Source organism: Artemia franciscana, chromosome 9, assembly GCF_032884065.1.
Source record: "Artemia franciscana chromosome 9, ASM3288406v1, whole genome shotgun sequence".
Taxonomy (NCBI): Eukaryota; Metazoa; Arthropoda; class Branchiopoda; order Anostraca; family Artemiidae; genus Artemia; species Artemia franciscana.
The window spans coordinates 32,019,447-32,038,652 of record NC_088871.1 but is presented as its reverse complement, the minus strand read 5'-3'; the positions used below and the strand labels follow the sequence as shown (position 1 = coordinate 32,038,652).

The following is a 19,206-nucleotide window of genomic DNA, read 5'->3' as shown; positions in this document are numbered from 1 at the left end:
TCAGATTTTATTTGTATGGCTCTTTTTATGGTAACTTCTGTTCGTTCTAAGGTTGACTTGATTATTCATTTACTTCCTTTTTTTAAATTTAATTTGTTTATTCATAATAATACTCGTTTGAAGTTTAACTTATTATATGGCTTATTCTCTGTTTCAAAACCATCCTTTACTTTTCTTGGATTTTTTTTTGGAATCCATTTCATTGAAATTAATATATAAAAAGGCATAAAAAATCGTATTAATTTATAAGATATTATAGAGAACATTATACACTTTTCTTCCGTGTCAATCACTACGATTCCCATCCGTATATTTTCTATTATTTTATATTTCCGCGAGAATTTACTATTCCAGCCAGCTAACTTAGCTTTCTTTATAGCTTAAGTCTATAATTGTAGTAAGTTGGTATGGAACACTATCATCTTATAATCAATAATCTTATAAGATTATAATCTTGCCTAATCTTTTTTTTTTGTTTTTTTATAAGGTGGTCCACCTAACCAAAGAAATTCATATGAGGGGAGATCTAAACAACAGTAAAATATTTTATTTTAGTCCAATTTCCAGTAATTTTCTCGTGAACTAACAAAATATCAAAACGAACAGAATACAGTGTTTTAAATAAATTACACATAGCTTATACTCCGTGAAAATAAGTCATATATAAAAAGAAACAAAGAACCAGAAATTGAGGTTCCAGAACGAAAATAACACTATATCAGTCCATACAATAACAGAAACGAAAGAAAAGAAAAACAAACATATTAAAAAACAGACTGTCAGACATGACAAATTTTAGACTACCCACACCTGTAGCTACTAAAATATCGCCTAATAGAGGCAATATAATTAAAATTAATAGTCATAACGATACTATAATTATTGAAAACAACTCATCGTAGAAGCACGTAGCCTGTAGCACACAAAAATTGTTGAAACGCCCTTTCCATCCGTTATCTGTCATGATGAATTGCAGTGCCACAAGTCTGCCTTGTTGTGCACAAAACGACAGTTCAAAACGAAAACTTTACAATTAAATAATTCTTTCCTTATGGTAAAAATCTCTTTGATAAAGCTGAATATATTCTTTGTCAGTATCCAAGCTCATTTGGTAAATAATCATCGTTTTCGTCATTAAAATAAAAAATTTCATAATATACTGATGACGATTGTAGCTTAAATTGTTTCCACGTAATAGGGTGGTATTTCCTCCATCTTTTCAATGCACTAATAAATTTAAAATGATGTCTTTCTTTACTTTCACCAAATTCAAAACGTTTTGTCATATGCTTTATAATTACTTTCTATGCATATTTCCAATTTTTTTTAGGGATTTTTAATGAGTTTTTTTTTTTATCTTTATTAGATTCAAAAACGTGTGTCATAAGTTTTGTCACCATTTTTCATAAGTGTAACTTCTTTGTTTATGACACTGCAAGCCTTAAGTTTACATGCGCCTTGTCGCTAATAAAATATTATTAGTCTTCATATGCAATATATAGAGCCTTCATATGCAAATAGTAGAAAAATTGTATTTGAATGGGTGTAATCTGATTATTTCTGCCAAATGATCTCTCTAGCCTCCCCTATCTTCACATTTTAAATGCAGAGTCAAGATATCAGTAACGGACTTTTTATCAACAGTTTTACATTACAACAGCATGACAAGGCAAGGGCACCTCAGGAAAGGGCGAGGAAGCAACTGCCCTCCCCTCGGATCAAAAATACATATCCAGTGCAAAATATTAATGAATGTGGTTCTTTTTGGCAAAGGGATCCTTTTTAAAAGCATTCCCACTTGAAAAATTTCTGAACCGTGTAAACTAACTCCCATGGCTCTCTTCAAATCATGTCACTAAGAAAGGTGTCAATCCTAAGATCAACGGAAGCCAATATGTGCGTATTGCTGTATATTTGTTCGGAAAATACTGTGCGTAGGTGTGAATCTTCTTTAAAAGCTAGAAAGTTTTTTTTTTATGATTTAGCATATTAGAAGGCTAGGGCTATCCAAAAGTTCCCAGAAAGATTCCCCAAAAATACCCAGAAAGTTTCCCGAAGGTAAATATACTGTCAGTATTACGGATGCACAAACCGTCAGCAAAACACATGCTCATTCAACGCTAAATACTGCTTATTGAATTACTGGTACGAGGTATTAAGTTTCCTGGTTACAATCCAAAGCAAGATACAAATATCTGATAAATTTCATATTTAATGCACTAGCACGGAATTAGTAGAGCTTTATGCCCTAAAAAATTTAGTTTGCAGGCACACCCTTTCCCGAAAATAAGACAAAATGGTTTTATTGTCGATCTGCTCGACAAATATGCGATTATCGGGGAGTCCTTGGCCATGAGGGATCAATGCACACACACACAAAAAAAAAAAAAATGAATAATAAACATGGGATCATCTAGAAATGAAGACAGAAAAAGGCCAAAAACTTTTTTTTTTAAGCAGCGGGAAATCTAAAGGGCCAAGTGAGTCCTAACATACAAACAAGTTTTTTGTTTTGGGGCAGGAATCCGCGATAAACGGACTAAAAAATTAATTTTACGGTAAAAAAACAAAAAAAAAAAAAAAACCAGAAAATTAGTTTGCCGGAATTGGAACCCCAATTTTTTTTTGGGTTCAGCCAAAAACTTACGTCTATAGACCATAGATCAAGGGCACCATGCCCAGAAAAAATTCTTTGCCTAAAATGGGTCATAACATTTTCGATCAGCCAAGACCAAGGACTAAAAGATTCATGACGTACAAAATATGCCCATAAATCGTGTGTTTCTTAGCGCCTTGAATATTGTATTTACAAGATAGTAGGCTACATGAACCCTAATGCAGAACAACCTCTATGAAACTAATGTTCACTGTATCGATTCAAGACACCAATAAATGGATCTCTGAATGGCTTGAAAATTACAGAGCATGTAAACAGGGTGGATGGTACATTAACAAGACAGCAAGTTTTGGAAATATATCGGGCCGTAATTATTTTGGCACTACAGAATTTGTTTCTTGAGACAAAAAAAAAACAAAAAACTTTCTTTATGAATAGTCTGAACATGCAATTATTTACACTCATTAACATCTACAATAAAATAGAACATAAAAAAAATATTCCAATAAAATATTGGATTAATATCAGTCTATTTTCAAAAGTGTCTACATAATGGGGCGTTAGGATGGCTTCAGCTTCACAGAAGACCAACGGAAAATTCTCATCCTCATCTAAATAGAAATTCCTATAAGAAAATATCACTAAAAAATTATCGCACGAGACTATGATTAATCGTATATTTTAACTGAATATCCAAATTTTCTCTAAAATTTTAATTATAGTCTAACATAATTGTTCTTCACCCAAAAATTGAAAAAGAACTTAATAATGTTTACACAATAAACACGTAATGAAACTACGTCAATTGGATATAAACAAAAATTAATATAAAAAATAGCATATGTTCCCGAAAAACTTACTGAATGAAAAGTAAATAGCGATATTACAATTTAAAACGAGCACAAATAGAGTCAGACATTAGGTCACATTTGAAACGAACATAATTTAAAAATGGATAATCAAATCAAACTCAAAAATAATATTTACCTGAAATATCATATGGAACCTAAAATGAATCACAATCAAAATGAATAATCACACCAAACCTAAAACACACAGAAATCATTAGAAATAAGGATGGGCCTATTGCCTCCTAAAACCCCTCACAGGCTAGAGATTTATTTGCCCTTCACTGAAAATAAAAATGCATTTTAAATAGTTTTGTTTTTATTAGCATAACATCCGCACATTTTAAAAGTATTGCTTAGGCATCAGTTTTATATACTCATTATTCAAACAGAATCAAAAGGAAAAATTTTGAAAAAAGGTGTCCTTTTAGAAAAACTGAAATGTATTTATTCAGGAATATTATCTTTTCTTTTTTCTAGCCTTTATAATTACTGTCATTTATTGTTTTTAGCACAGCGCCAATAGGACTTTAGCCTGGGGGTTTGAGGGACCTGTAGCTCTACTCTTATCTGTAATCCTTCATTAGCATTGTTATTTTCATTTTTGTTAATATTCTGGCAAATGAAAAACAAATTATCGGGGAAAAAATTGTTTTCAGCCAAAAAGGATTGATACTCAAACCTTTAGAGGGGCTTAGGGGGTGGTAGCCGTATTCTAATTCCAGGTAATTTCTGTTCGTCTTAAGTTTGACTTACTTATTCATTCTACCCCCTGTTCATTTAGTTTTCATTTATTAATCTATAGTTATATCTGTTAATTTAAGTTTGGCTTTAATATGTATTCCATTTCTGATAGTTTCCAGTTTCATTTATTTTTCATGTAAATTTCCCTTTTTTGAGCCTGACTTTTATCTTTGACTCTATTTTCACTGATTTTATGTTTTAATATCGCTCTTATCTATTCTATAAAATAAACTTATTTTTTGAAGTTTAATAAAAAATGAATCATATCAAAAATTTATTATAAACAGTGCGTTTTCAGTACAGTTATATTTCCTCATGAAAAACTTTAGCTGCATCTACCATTTTACTATCAAGAAAAGATTTTCCGTGCTTAAGTAGTTCACTGGTATCAAGCATTGAGTCTTTGTTGTTGTCAGCCAGTTGCAAAAGATTCATAGCATCTAGCTTTGACCGTCTTGGGTTCCTTGGATCCAAATAAGCCTGTTAATAAATCAAGGGTTAGTAGTAACAGACATTATAAATTACTGTGTAATCAAACAGTTAGCAGCAACGGACTACGAGTAAGGAGCTACTCAACCCAATAATAGCAAACACTCTAAAAAACGGAATTCTGATAACAATGGGCACACCAAAAGAATTGGCTTTTTATCCAATTTCCGAATATATAAAATTCCTTAAGTTTAATGCTACCCATCAAAAGATACAAGCCTGAGAAAACTTGGCTCATTTTCAAAAAAGGTGGAAACACCTCAAACGTTAAGGGATCTTAATCAAAATCACACCATCAGATTCGACATATGTGGTTATAGTGGTTTCAAGCTACTATCTATAGAAATCAAGATACCGAGAGAGGGCTCAGTCAAACAAAAATCAAAAGTTCAAGTACCTTTTCCAGTGACAGAAAGGATTGGAGGGCAACTAACCCCCCTCCCTCACCTCTTTGTTCACCAAAGATATACAATCAAAGTTTTGAGATAGCCATTTGATGTTGCAAAACTGAAAGGTCCAAAAACTATGTCTTTGGGGATGACATGACCCCCTAAGTCCCTGGAAGAAGGGCTATAAGTTATGCAATTTGCCAATTGTTCACATACAGTATTTGTTATTGGGAAATAAACATATTTTTTAGGTTTTTTTTTGCGGGGGGGGATTTCCATGAAGATAATTTTCAGTGGGGAGAAAATTTCTCGGGGGGAATTTTACAGGAGAAATTTAAAAGGAGGGGGGGAATTTTCTGGCATGATTTGAAAAACAGAAATTAAATAAAAAGATAAACGTTTTCTACTGAAAGTAAAGAACAATATTAAAACTTAGAACGAAAGAGAAATTATTCCGTATTTGAGGGGGGTCGCCCCCTCCTCAATCCCTCACTTTTTACGCTAAAGCTTAACCTTTTATCAAATTTCTTTAAGAAAGACTGTGCAAATACAAGGGTCATTGGATTTGAATGAGCAGCTTTTTTAAAGTACTTTAACCCTTTAGCGTAAAGAGCGAGGGATTGAGGGCGAGGCAGCTCCACTCACATATGGACCAATTTTTGTTTTTTTAAGCTTTGATGTTGCTCCTTACTCTCAGTTGAAAAAAAAACATTAATTATACCTATACAAGAGTCAGCGCATTGCTGTTTTGCCAAAACAATTAGTACCTTCTGGGACATTTACTCAAAAATTCATTTCATGAAATGGATAATACCAACTTTTAATAACGTTACCGGTAGGGGTGCCAAATATGGGGAGGGGAAGAAAAGCCCCACCCCGGTGCTTTCAGCCCAGTGGTAAAGAAATTCGAGGCTAATTTTTTTTTTAGTTAAATGGGCTGACGAAAAAAAGAAGGAATTCTTATAGCAATATTACCCAAATCAATCGGTAAAAATAACGAGCCAATCGGTAAACTTTATGGCCCCCTATTTTAAAACATTTTGGCTAGTGACACCTCTGGTTACCGGGACAGGAAGAGCAATGTTGAAAATCCTGTCATATGAATTTTCTAAATAAAATAAAGTATTCTATGGTGTCAAAATTAAAATAACTGAGTAGTTTAACTGTTTTGTTAGTTAAAGATTAAAAAACGGTAGACTGAGCACCGGTAGTAAAAACAGATTGGAAGAAAGTATTAGCACAATGCAACAACCAAAACTAACACAACAGCAGTGTGATACTCAGAAAATGTAAGGCCACTCTTCAACAAAAATTCTACAAAAGCAAACAAGAAAATATTATTAAGCCACAATACGATTCAAAAACCATTAAAAAAAAATCTAGCGTTTTCTGAAAGACCGATTTATAGAAAAGATTTATTGGGTCTTTTTTTCCGTGATAAGAGAGATTTGTGCCATTTTCAGTAGCGCTACTGGAAAGAAACATATAAGGCGCGTTTCCGCGCACCAATAGAAATCTGTTTCCTATAAGTGTTCTCTGTTTCCGATCAGTGAAATCCTGAATGCTGGCTAAGCTTGTTAATAAATTTTGATTGCGATTATAAAAAAAGAAAAGTTATTCATCACAAACGTAAAGAGCGACGTTAATGATTAATTTGAACAAAATTACTTTTAAAAAACAAGGGGCTTCCACCCCCCACTGTTCTCTTTTATTTACACTGAAGTTGAAATTGTGCTTAAGCGAAAACAATACACACTTTCAAACGTAATTTTGTTAATTTAATTCTATTACTTTAATTTAAAATACATTACATTAATTATTTTTTATTTTTATTACACTGCTCAGAGAACATATGTGCTCATTTAAGTGGCTTTAGGACAATAAAAATTTTCTACACGACTAAAACGTCAAAATTTTCAAGCCAAACATTCCGAAAAAAAAACAAGGTCTTTTTGATTTTAAGTTTTAGGCTTTAAAGTTGCCCTTTAAAGATAATAGCTTGATTGAGAATATTTTCAGACTACTCTTAATTTCCTTAAAATAATCAAATCGAAAATATCACAACAGTGTGCCTACGATTAAAACACGCAGCCACAGTGGCGGGTTACTGCATGAGGGATCTGGAGCAGAATCTCTATCTCAAAAGTTTTGGCCTTATGACATATGATCCAAAATGGGCGCAATATGGGGACTTGGTGCAAAAAATCATAAAAACACCCATGTTTATGGGCTACTACTATAAAAACCAAAGCATTATGAGATCCTGTTTGAATGAACAACCCTCTCCCTATTTTCTACTTGGAGGAGTAAACTTTTATATCGAGTAAGTTATAAATTATTGAAAAAAAAACAAAAACATTAGGATTTTAGTAAACGAATAATATTTAAAATTTCCCTTTTCAGTTTGTCTTTTGAGTCAAAACAGATGTAAGGTACGTCAATTCCGAGTAGTTGCATTTAGCATAAACTACCCAGAAACTTTGGAGGGTTTTCGCGACACAATAGGTAGCGTTTTCAGGAACGGCAAACATTGATAAGGATTTTGTTTTATGCATCTTTATGACACTAATATTGCTACTACCAGCAGTATCAGCAAAATCAGGTAGTCACGTTAAACTCCCACAGTATATCCCCCCCCCCAAAAAAAAGGTGTACTGCTAAAATATTTCTTGTGTGTGTGAGGGGAATTTAAGGTAATATTTTTTCTAATTTTTAACGAAGGTGGAGGTTCTTAAGACACAACCCGATCTTGAGTGGATGCCCCCACACAAGTAAGCATGTATGTAGTACGTCAATGAACCCCCATTACGGAGTATTTATAAAATAATTCCAATGGCAGATTTTTTTAGAGGGGGAACCTGAATCTTAAGCTCACATTTACAGACCTTTTAAAGAAGTTTCTTCAGGCAAAATTGGAGGAAAAAAAATTACCCATAGTTTTTTACCTTAGGGAGATTATGTTTGTACTGATGCTGAAAGATGGGTGTTGAAGTGTGTGTGTTTGGGGATGGAGTCCCTCTTATTATCAGAATAATTTGAGAGTAGAAAACAAGATTTTCCAACTGTTTTTTAGCTGACCTTGACATTCGTATCCAACCATATTTGGTAAAATAAAGGAAGAGGAAGAAAAGTAAACTTACAGTAAGCTCACCCCTGTCAATAGTATCCGACTTGTCCTTATCTGCTATTGAAAACTCCTTCTTTAAACTGTACTTGTTTTGGAACCTTTGAAGCTCATATTCTGAAAAATAGTCTTGGATACTAATTGTACGAGAGGTGACGAAAGTGAATTCATCCCACCGCAGAAAACCATCCGAGTCATGGTCTAAAATAATAAAGAATTTAATACCAAAAGATCTGAATTTAAAACAAAAGTACATTCTATCATGAAAGGCTAAACATATGGGACACTAGCAAGATCTAACGCATAATCTAACACATCCGTGTAAAAAAAAACTAGTAATCAAACATGCGAATTGAGAGTTACAGTGACTGGCAATTGAAGCGTGGACTATATAAGCGTTCAGAACTATAGTTCTGAAGCGTGGGCGCTCAAAAAAAACGGAGGATTGGCTAGATGTTTTCCAGACAATTTGCCTACGGATTGTCTAAGGTACCCGACTGACTGACCGTATTTCAAAAAGTAAGCTGTACGAAAAGGTGGTTCAAACCTACTATCTCGGGCTATAATGAGACAAAGGATGAATTGGCTTAGACATCTCCTGTAGATGAAGGCTGACATATTGCCAAAGATTGTCCTTGTTGGCCAACCATCAAAGGCCAAACGAAAGACAGGCCATCCCCGAATGAGTTGGAAGAATGTCATAAGGAAAGATTTTAAGAGAAATGGGAACGCTTTGCGAGGCTGTAAAGAGGGGGGCTTTGAATACATTGGAATGGGGAGGAGCATACGTAGCTGTATTGTCCTCAAGCGGCTTGGTGCTGCAGCCAGTTAGTAGTAGTAGTAGCAATAGCAATAGCAGTAACAAAACATTAAACAAAAAATAATATCTTATTTGATGTAAATGGTAAATGTTTGCAAACGATCTGACGGCTGCGCAATACAACTGGTAGCTGAGCCCTAAGGCAAGCATTTGTTTCAATAGATGTTACATACAGTCAAAAGGTTTCATTAAAAGGTGTCAAATTTTGAATATTAAACAATTTTATGCGCACAAATGGATTAACATCCCCTCTTCTTTCAGAGAAGGAAAGCCTTTTCTCTTCGCAAATAGTTTTCGCAGGCCCTGTCTTGTCTCATGGTTCAGGAATTCAGTTGAAACTTTCAGAGATGATTTTGCTGAGGGGAGAGGGGGAGACAAAACCATTTACTTTTCAGATCCTTACGAAAGCTGTATTTTTTTGTTTTATGCCTGTAATACGATAAGCCCTTTGACTATTTTCTATATAATGAAATAAATAAATGAAAACTATCCTATGTAATCTAGACATGGGATATAATCTTAATAAAAAATTGAGTAAAATTTCAAGCTCAGGAATGATAAAATATATAACACTTTTTTACAATATTATTGCGTCATACCTAGCATGGCAATGCGTCAAGTCATGCTTGTCATATAACTAATAAAATAAACCGGTTGTTTTCGAAACAAAGTTCAATAGATTCATTTTAATAAAATTATAAGAAAATTGTTAATCTCTTGGATGAGAATAAATTCTCCTCCTAAAAACAAACCGGTGTCATCGGAGTCAGTTGTTTTCTTCTTAAGAATACACGGCAATGTATACTTATCATATAATACAAATTTCACTATCTGATCTCCAAAAGTTTAACTTGAGGACGAAAAACGAAATAATTAAGAAGCAAGATCGGAAGTTAAGATATTTTTTGAAATTTATTAATATCCTTACAAACAATAGATTCTACATATAAAATCAATTGTCGGTGGAAAAGCAGCTCATGAAAGCAGGCAGTTAACTCTACTTAACTGGGCCTGAATCCTAAATGGTAACCCAAATTTATATTTAGCCGAAGAGTCCAAATTACCATTACTCAAAATTTCTTTTAGCATTTAATTCATTTAATTTTGGATGGCTGAAGTGTTTTTCTAAAATAAAGGATGTACCAAGATTGAAGGAATAGTTTTACACAGTTTTTTTTTTACCTAATTGTAGAATAACATTGTCGACACGATCTAAAAGAGTTGCAACACTGGACTCGGGGTGAAGAAAGCTAAGAAATTCATCTAAATCCAAGGAGCTTGTGTTGCTTCTAGTTGCTTCTGACCATTGAGCTTTATTCCATGCCAATTGTTCTAAAAATATAAAATCTTGTATAATCACATTATTTTCTAAAAGATAAACAAATTATTTAATCGATTATTATTTCATTCTCATCAAGAATAAAAATCAAATAATAAAAGGTAACAACTGTCTCGGTCAAAATTGCATATATACACACATTTATACTTATATGTATGTATATAATATATATAAGACCGGCTCAGTATTCATTAACCAGCCAACGGCAATTAAACTTTAGAATAAGAAGACCAAATTTTGAATCAAAGAAACATAACCCCCATACAAAAAAAATAAAAACATTTCATTAGGTATAAAAATGCATCAGTTTTTGTCCGGTCCGTCGAGAGAATAGTAAAGATTTATTCCTTTTTGTTGTTGATTGTATGAAGTTGGAGGTTTGAGAAAGCAAATACTTAGGTTTTGGAAAAAAAATATATTATTACCAAAATTGCTGCAGGTTAATCCGTGAGGGTATGGCACATCCAGAAATTTTTTTGGAATAGCTATACATTTTCTTTATTTTGTTTCTTTTTTTTCGTATGTGTATATATCTTCAGTTTTCCATAACCGGTTTTTCTTTATAGCAAATAATAAATAGTAAGAGAGAGAGAGAGAGAAAGGTTTATTTAAACAACAATCGTTGCTCAAATGGCTAATTTGATGTTCAAATACAAAATGTGTTATTATGCACTATTGTATAATGACGTAAAAAAAGAGACGAAAGAGTTCTGGTAGCGGTTTATCCGAGTACGCACAGGCACAAATTTTAGCTTCTGTCTCGTACGGCAGACTGTCAGGGCTTCTGGTGGTAAAATGTTACGGTGAGCAGGGTTAGACAGCAGCATTTTGTCAAAACTCAGGATAAGGTCCCCCAAACGGAGTTCCAAACTTTAGAGTTCAAGGGTTGCTAGGGCCTCGGGGTAGGAAATGTCACTATTACTTAGGATGATCCTCGTTGCCCGTTTTTGGACTGACTCCAATTCCTGAATTAGATAGGCAGTTCTTAATACTGACGGGCCCCAGACAGTACAAGCGTATTCAAGTATGGGGCGTACGCAGCACAGGTATGCCCGGAGAAGACTGTGGGCGCTGCACCCGAAGCGACGCATTTTTGAAAGGATTTGCAGAGATGCGTTTGCTTTACGGGTCACACTATTAATATGGGTAGTAAAGGTGCAATCACGTGAGAAAACGACACCTAAATATTTTCACCTCACTCACAACAGTGAAAGGAACTTCAGGGGGACCAAGTCTCTCTTTAGCGAGTTCAGTCTAAGTATTTTTGATTTAACAGAGTTAATAGTCAATTTCGTATCAGAGCACTGTGAACTAGTAGATCGAAAGCGATTTCGGAGAATTGTTTGGTGGGGACATTGCCATGAAGAAGATAGGGGAGTAAGAGCGACAAATCGTCGACAAATTTGTATTTATCGGTATGTTCTACCAGCAAGTAATTCCTACCGTAATACACAAGACATAGAAATTTCTGAGCATGGGATGGGGACTGCCCGTTCTTTAATCTCACGGTCTGTACGCTAACAGGAAAAAGGAGAATAAAAAAAAAACGAGACACATCACTGCTTCCCACGTGGAAAAGTGATTTTTAGCAATGAATATTCCAATTGCACAGTTTCTACTTCGGCCTTCCACCATTTTTGTGGTGTTTCAGGCTATTTTTCGGAATTACCATAAATTTGCTTCCATAATAATTTTTTACAATTGATTAACGAAACAATAGCTACCATTCCCGAATTAGCTTCAAATACAGATTTTTTCTCAATTGACATTTTTTTTTTCAAAACACGTTTTGAAATTTTCGGCTCCTATAGGCTGAACTTCGTTTTTTATTAAGCTGCGGTGCATGCCGCAACCATGCTTACAGTTTCCTCCCCAATGATTTGGGTTACTATTTTTATTATTACATGAAGATTTAACTGTTGTGTTTTATGTAACACTTTTGTTCATAGAAAAAATCGGAATGGGATATACAAGTAGTTTTTACAATGCTACACGAATAGAAAAGCTTATTGGAGCGCATTTGCCTTAAACAACAAAATTTTCTAATCAAATGTTTAGACCGACAAGAAGCAAATAAAACACGTGCAATTTCCCATTAACTACATTTGTTACACATAAAAATGCTTCCAGTAAAGCACCTCGAAGTTTTAGTGTTAACAGTTGGGAGTAGAGGAGGAAGCCTACTTCGTAGTCAGAACAATTCGTGTTTTAGTGTTTAATGTCACTCTTTATTTTAATTAAATTAAAAAAAAGTTTTTTTCAACACTAAAGCTTAAAGCGAACAGGAATTATTACGTATATGAAGGAAGTTGGCCGCCTCTCAACACCTCGCTCTTTCCGCTAAAGTTTTTTATTAATTTTATAAAAGATTCTTATTCTTCTAGTTAAACGACCTTTCTGTCGGTTCTTAAAGAATATGGACAAAATTCGAGCTTTAGCATAAAGAGCGAGGTGTTGAAGAGGGGGGCAGCTCCCTTCACGTACGTTCCAATTTCGACTCGTTTTATGTTTTAGTGTTGCTCCTTACTCTCAATGAAAACACTTTTGAATAGTTCCAGGAAATCTGGCTCCACCTCCACGGAGAAATCCCCCTTCCCTCGGAAATATGATCCAGACAATTCAATCCTGGTGAAAATTTACCCAGGGCAATTATCCTTAACACCCCCAAGCGTACAAATTGAGACAGAAAAGAGTAAGTACGACATATAAAAAGAATTTCGTATAAAAATTCCGGCAAATTCATCCAGTGTAAAATTTCCCCTGAAAAGATCACCCTGGAAACTTCCCCCGTGGAAAACCCCCAGAAGATTCGTTCCCTTCCATCCGAATATGTATGCAAACTTCCCAATGTGTAAACAATAGGCAAATTTCATAGCTTAAAAACTTCCCCTGGGGCTGTGGCGGGGTCATCTTATATCGAAAGGAAAGTTACTGGGTCTTTCAACTATGCTGAACAAAATGGCTATCCCAAAATTTTGATTGGATGATTTCGGGAAAAAAGGGGTGGGGAAAGGAGCCAAGTTGCCTACCAATCATTTTGGTTACTCACAAGGGGTACTATGGCTTTTCATTTTCGGTCGAAAGAGACATCTCCCGATATTCTCGGACCACTGAATCGATACGATCACCCCGAAAAATAGAAAAAACAAACAAACATGCATCCATGGTCTTTCTTCTGGCAAAAATTACAAAATTCCACAGTTTCACAGATAGGAGGTTGAAACCTCATCAACAAGGTTCTTCGACACGCTAAATCGGATGGTATGATTTTTATTAAGATTCTCTGACTTTTAGGGGATGTTCCCCCCTTTTTGGAAAATCAGGCAAACTTTCTCAGGCTCGTAGCCTTTGATGAGTAAGACTAAACTGAATGAATCTTATATATTTGGATTCAACATGATGAGCCGATTTTTTTGATATGTCTAATGATTTCAAAAATCCATTTTTTAGAGTTTTGGTTACTATTGAGCCGCATCGCTCCTTACTTACAGTTCATTACCGCGAACTGATTCTTGATTAAAAAAAATTCTTTTATTTGGTACATGTAAAGAGCGAGCTTTAAAACTCAAAAAGTATAATATGGCGAAAAACCAGTATTTTTAGCTTCTTAATATGTTGTACCTTTAATTTTACGGGAGAGACTCTTCCTTCCTCTTAGTAATTTGTCATCTTTATAGCCATTGTGAGTTAAAAACCATGATGTATATTCTTTCCAATCAACGCGACCTATTGAACAAAGAGGTTAAGTACTAAAAAATTTTGAATGTTTATTCTTCTGCAAAAAAATGGGTAATATTTTCAGTATTTGGAGATGATCAGCTATCAGGTGAACTTGACCACCCATACTCTGCTACTGAACGTAATCAGATTTGGCTAGGAGTAAGAAACACACACATTCGAAATTGAGTGGCAACTGTACGAAGAGACACGCGGCGTAATAAAAACAAACAAAAAATAGCCATACTTTCTGGGAACCACCTGCCAAAACAAAGGAGAAGACGGAAAAAAAAAATCCAATCGTAAGTGTCGTGATAGTACCAAGGCTGAACATCAATGTTTATGCTAACTTTCGCCATTCTAAAGAAGCCTCCTCCTTAACAAAAAATAGAGGAAGAAAGTGGAGCAGAATATTTTGCAACAGTGCCCATTTTAAAAGGTTTATTATAGCAGCAGTTAGCAACAAAACACCTTAAGTACGTCAAAAAAAAGGATGAGTAATGTGTAGAGAAATTTTTTTTTCTTGCTCTAATTATATTATTAAGTGGTTACTAATAAACTAAAACTACACAGTAAAGTTAACCATAGACGTAAATTAAAGAGACAATGCAAAATGATGAAATGAGCATAAAAATAAATAAAGAAACGTAAGCGTGGGATACAAAGTACATTGTAAATCTTAATGAAGTTGCAATCGAAAGAACTGTCTCTCCTAATTTTGATGTATTTAAACTCTAAGCCTTATCACTTCTAAAGTTTTGAAAAGAAAAACGACAATATCCTAATTTAAATTAGATTGCAGACACGATAACGAGGCGGGTTTTTTTCGAACCCACCTACACTCCTCTGAGTGGTGACAGCTTTCACTCTCTGAATGGTTTACTTTTCACCTTAAATGCCACCTACACTCCTTTTAAAAATATTTTAAATGTCGAGGCACGTTGGGACGAGTTCGTATTCCATAGTAAGATAGAGGAGTCTTGTTTTTAATGTAACTTAAATTCAGGTGGTCTTATTCTTCATCACTGGTTGGTCGACGTGGACCGTGAACAACCTTAACGATGGTTTTTATTAATATTGGCGAACTTTATAGATTGTTACTAAATGAAATCAGGACACCAGTCCGATCGGTATAGTCAAGATAATTAAGATGTAATCTGTCAGCTAATTTAAATTAAAATTATTCCAGATGGCATCAAAAGTACTGACAAAAATTCAGCTTACTACAATAATATATGCTGTCTGAGTTTGGCATTAAAATTTTTCTAAAATATTACGAAGAAAAGTAAAAAATGCTCGTTAAAATTGCTGGATTTTATTGCACCCTCAATGCAATAATCAGTAAAAATCTATTGAATAAAGGTCTTAAAACCACAGACAAGGGGAAGTTGTGTTACAGACTTCTTACAAATTTTCATTTGTAAGATGTTTGTCATCAGACTTCTTACAAATCAGTCAAAACAGTCTCTATTTCTGCTACAATGTAATCAGCCTGTTTAAAGTAGTAGCTATTGCCTTCATTACAACTGAGTAGTGTCTCTCCATTGCCAATTTACCCCCAACTCTAACGATGAGCTTCTTCAAAAAGAAAACGCCTAACCATTTCTTCCTATGACTCAGTCCGTTCACCTTAAAGAGGATTATATTGTCGTTTAGCCATTACTTGATGCATTAAAATTTGGTGCATCATTGACGGAAAGTATCCTCGTCATCTCTGCCTTTGCGACAACAAAGTGCACTGCGACACTTGGGGCAAGCCAGAGAGGACCGAGTTTTCTGTAAAAGAAAAAGAATCAGATTGGAATCAGAAGGAGCTCTTTTCTCAAACGAAATAGCTTACCATCACGAGGAGACCGATCAATTTTGGTAAAAAGAAAGACGTTATCTTTCATTGCAGCTCGTACATGATCACGGACTCTCTGAGAAATCCATTTTTCCATTTCTTCAAGTGACCAAAGATGGTCGTTGTTTACATCTACTCTGAAAAAATATGTGCAGTTTATTTTATACAAAACTATCATATACGGTTTTGACTCTGTATAGCTAGATTAAATAAAAAAAAACTTGTTTTTTTAACTGAAAGTAAGGAGCCACATTAAAACTTAAAACGAACAGAAATTACAATGTATATGAAAGCGACTGTTCCCTCCTCAACGCCCCGCTCTTTACATTAAAGTTTGACTCTTTCTCTCAAATCTACTTTTTAAAACAGTACAAAACTTTAGCGTAAAGAGTGGGGCATTGATGAGGGAACAGCCCTTTTCATATACGGAATAATTTCTGTTCGTTTGAAGCTTTAATGTCACTCCTTACTTTCAAAAAAAACTTGTCTTTTTTATTGAATTTTTGTTACTTTTGGTTACTTGGAAAGACAACTAGAACTTTTAATTTTTTACGAACGTTTTTATTAGTAAAAAATGTACGTAACTTACGAATTAACTTACGTAACGAACTTCTATATTCATATGTTTTTATTACGTATATGAAGGGGTTTGCCCCCCGTTAATACCTTGCTCTTCACACTAAAGCTCAAATTTTGTCCCAATTCTTTAAGAATGACCCCTGAATCAAAAAGGGCGTATAATAAATAATCGAAATTACTAAAAATACTTTAGCGTAAGGAGCAGGTATTTAGGAGATGAACCCCTCGTATGTGTAATGATTTCTGTTCGTTTTAAGTTTTAATGCTGCTCCTTACTTTCAGTTGAAAAAAACTTTTTCCTATTTATTTTTTCATTGTTTTTCTTTTAAATAATGCTAGAAAATACTGCTTCCCTTTCATGGAAATTCTCTTCTCCCATGACAAATTCCTCCATCGAAAGATCCTTCAATATAACCCCCTCCCCAACCAAGAAAAAAATCCCCCTGAAAACGTCTGTACACTTCCCAATAACCATTACTATCTATAAACACTGGTCAAAGTTTGTAACTTGCAGCCCCTCCCCCAGGCACTGTGAAGGAGTAAGCCGTGCCAAGAGACATAGTTATTAGGTTTTTCGATTATGCTAAATAAAATGGCTATCGCAAAATTTTGATTCGTTGACTTTGGGAAAAACTGAGCGTAGGAGGGGGTCTAGGTGCCCTCCAATTTTTTGGGCACTTAAAGGGCACTAGAAATTTTAATTTCCGTTAGAATGAGCCATCTCGCGACATTCTAGGACCCCTGGGTCGATACAATCACTCCTGGAAAAACAACAACAAAAAAACGAACAAACACGCATCCGTGATCTGTCTTGCGGCGAAAAAAAAAAGAAATTCCATATTTTTGTTGATAGGAGCTTGAAACCTCTACAATAGTTCTCTAATACGCTGAATGCGATGGTGTGATTTTCGTTAAGGTTCTATGACTTCGGAGGGGTGTTTCCTCCTATTTTCCAAAATAAGGAAAATTTTCTCAGGCTCGTAAGTTTTGATAGGTAAGACTAAATTTGATGAAACTTGTATATTTAAAATCATCATAGAAATCCAATTCTTTTGATGTATCTCCAAAAAAGCCAAAGTTGAGACTTTGAGAGAATGCTGAGAGAGGAGTGGGGGGGTATAAATTAAATCAAAACACACTAAGCGCTTGTAGGTAGCTAAAAGAGCGAATATATCTCAGGAACGGCTTATGATATAAAGCTGGAAATTTCAGGGCATGATGAGGCGGATGTTGAAATAAGCAAAAGAATATACACACTAATGTTACTAGTACTACTACTACTATTATGACTGCTACAATAACTACAACTGCGACTATTACTACTACGTGTACAACTACTACCACTACTACTACTATGGCTAATGCTATTATTACTACTATGACTGCTACTATTACCATTAAAGCAACAACTACTACTGTTAGCACTACTGCAATTACTGCTACAGCCACTACGACTACCACTTCCATTATTACGAATACTAATACTGCAACTACTGCTAATACTTTGACTACTATTACTACTACTACTATTATCAAGACTAACACTGCAACATCTATTACTACACGACTACTCCTAACGCATGTCTACTATTCAAATTGTTAATTTTCAACTGCTAGAGCTATTATAGCTAATGAACTACTACAGCTATTGAACAAAAAAAAAAAAATTGACTGGATCCAGGTTGCCAAAATGACATAGAGAATATTTCAGGAATGGAATAGGGCGTAAAGTTGAAAAAAGTTGAAGGGAGCGTAAAAAAAGACAAAAAAAAAAGACAAAATGTGTATCTAGGCTCTCACAAGGGTGTCCGCGCAATATCCCAGGAACACATAAGGGTATTACGTTTGAACTTTAAGGGCATATTCTACAGGATGTTAAACCAAATCAAAAGACACTCTGTACATCCGAGGTTGTCACAAGGGCATATCTGCGATACTTAAGGAACTACTGAGTTTATGAAGTTGCAACTTTCAAGGCATATTGAGGGGAATGTTGAACTAAAAAGAAATTATGTGCATTCAGGATTGTCAAAAGGTTTTTTCTGCGATATCTCAGAAATGGAGATGGCAATTAACTTGAAACTTCCAAGGCATGTTGGGGTGGGGGAGGGATGGTCAATTAATATTTGTCTATATTCAAGGTTTTTATACAATGGCTGCCAAAATTCCTTCAGCCCTATATAAGCCAAAAGATTATGGAGATTTTGAATTTAATCGTTTGAATAGTATTCCTTGTACCCATCCATCTAAAGTTCTATGCCACAACTATTATCAAAATTTACTGCAAAATTTTACTACCAAAAATATAAAGAGCAAGCCCAGATTTTGATTCTTAGGGAGAAAAACCACAAAAACATTTAAAAGTATATGTTTTATTAACTGATAAAAATGTCGATTAAAAACGAAGATAAGTTAAAGAAAAAATTCCTGCAAAAGTAGGTTTTCCAAAAAAAGAAAGAAAATAGTTACATTAAGCCAAGACGAGCAGAGTAATTCAGTAATAAGTATTCAGTATTGAATAAATATTAATCAAACAGTTCACTGACCCGGCTCATTAGTAACCGAAATTCTAGAAAACGGTATTTTGATACCAATAGATACATCAAAAGAATCAGATTTTTATGCTGATTTCAAATAAGTTTCATCAAGCTTAGTTTTACAAGTTTTTTCAACTGAAAGTAAGGAGCAATATAAAAA

At 34.4% G+C, this 19,206-nt stretch overlaps 1 protein-coding gene across 5 annotated transcripts in view; it reads right to left on the bottom strand.

Moving 5' to 3' along the window:
• Window positions 1-527: 527 nt before the first annotated feature.
• The window catches only part of LOC136031275 (45 kDa calcium-binding protein-like), a 38,726-nt gene continuing 20,047 nt past the window's right edge, over window positions 528-19,206 (bottom strand). For 2 of the 5 annotated variants that reach the window (XM_065710713.1, XM_065710714.1), the window contains exons 3-7: window positions 15,928-16,067; window positions 13,992-14,096; window positions 10,214-10,363; window positions 8,228-8,412; window positions 528-4,689 (exon numbers count right to left, since the gene is read on the bottom strand). In XM_065710713.1, coding sequence (XP_065566785.1) covers window positions 4,513-4,689; window positions 8,228-8,412; window positions 10,214-10,363; window positions 13,992-14,096; window positions 15,928-16,067 — 757 coding nt within the window. In that variant the 3' untranslated portion in view covers window positions 528-4,512. The remainder of the gene's footprint in view (window positions 4,690-8,227; window positions 8,413-10,213; window positions 10,364-13,991; window positions 14,097-15,927; window positions 16,068-19,206) is intronic. The other 3 variants (XM_065710717.1, XM_065710716.1, XM_065710715.1) reach the window with 3 other exon arrangements.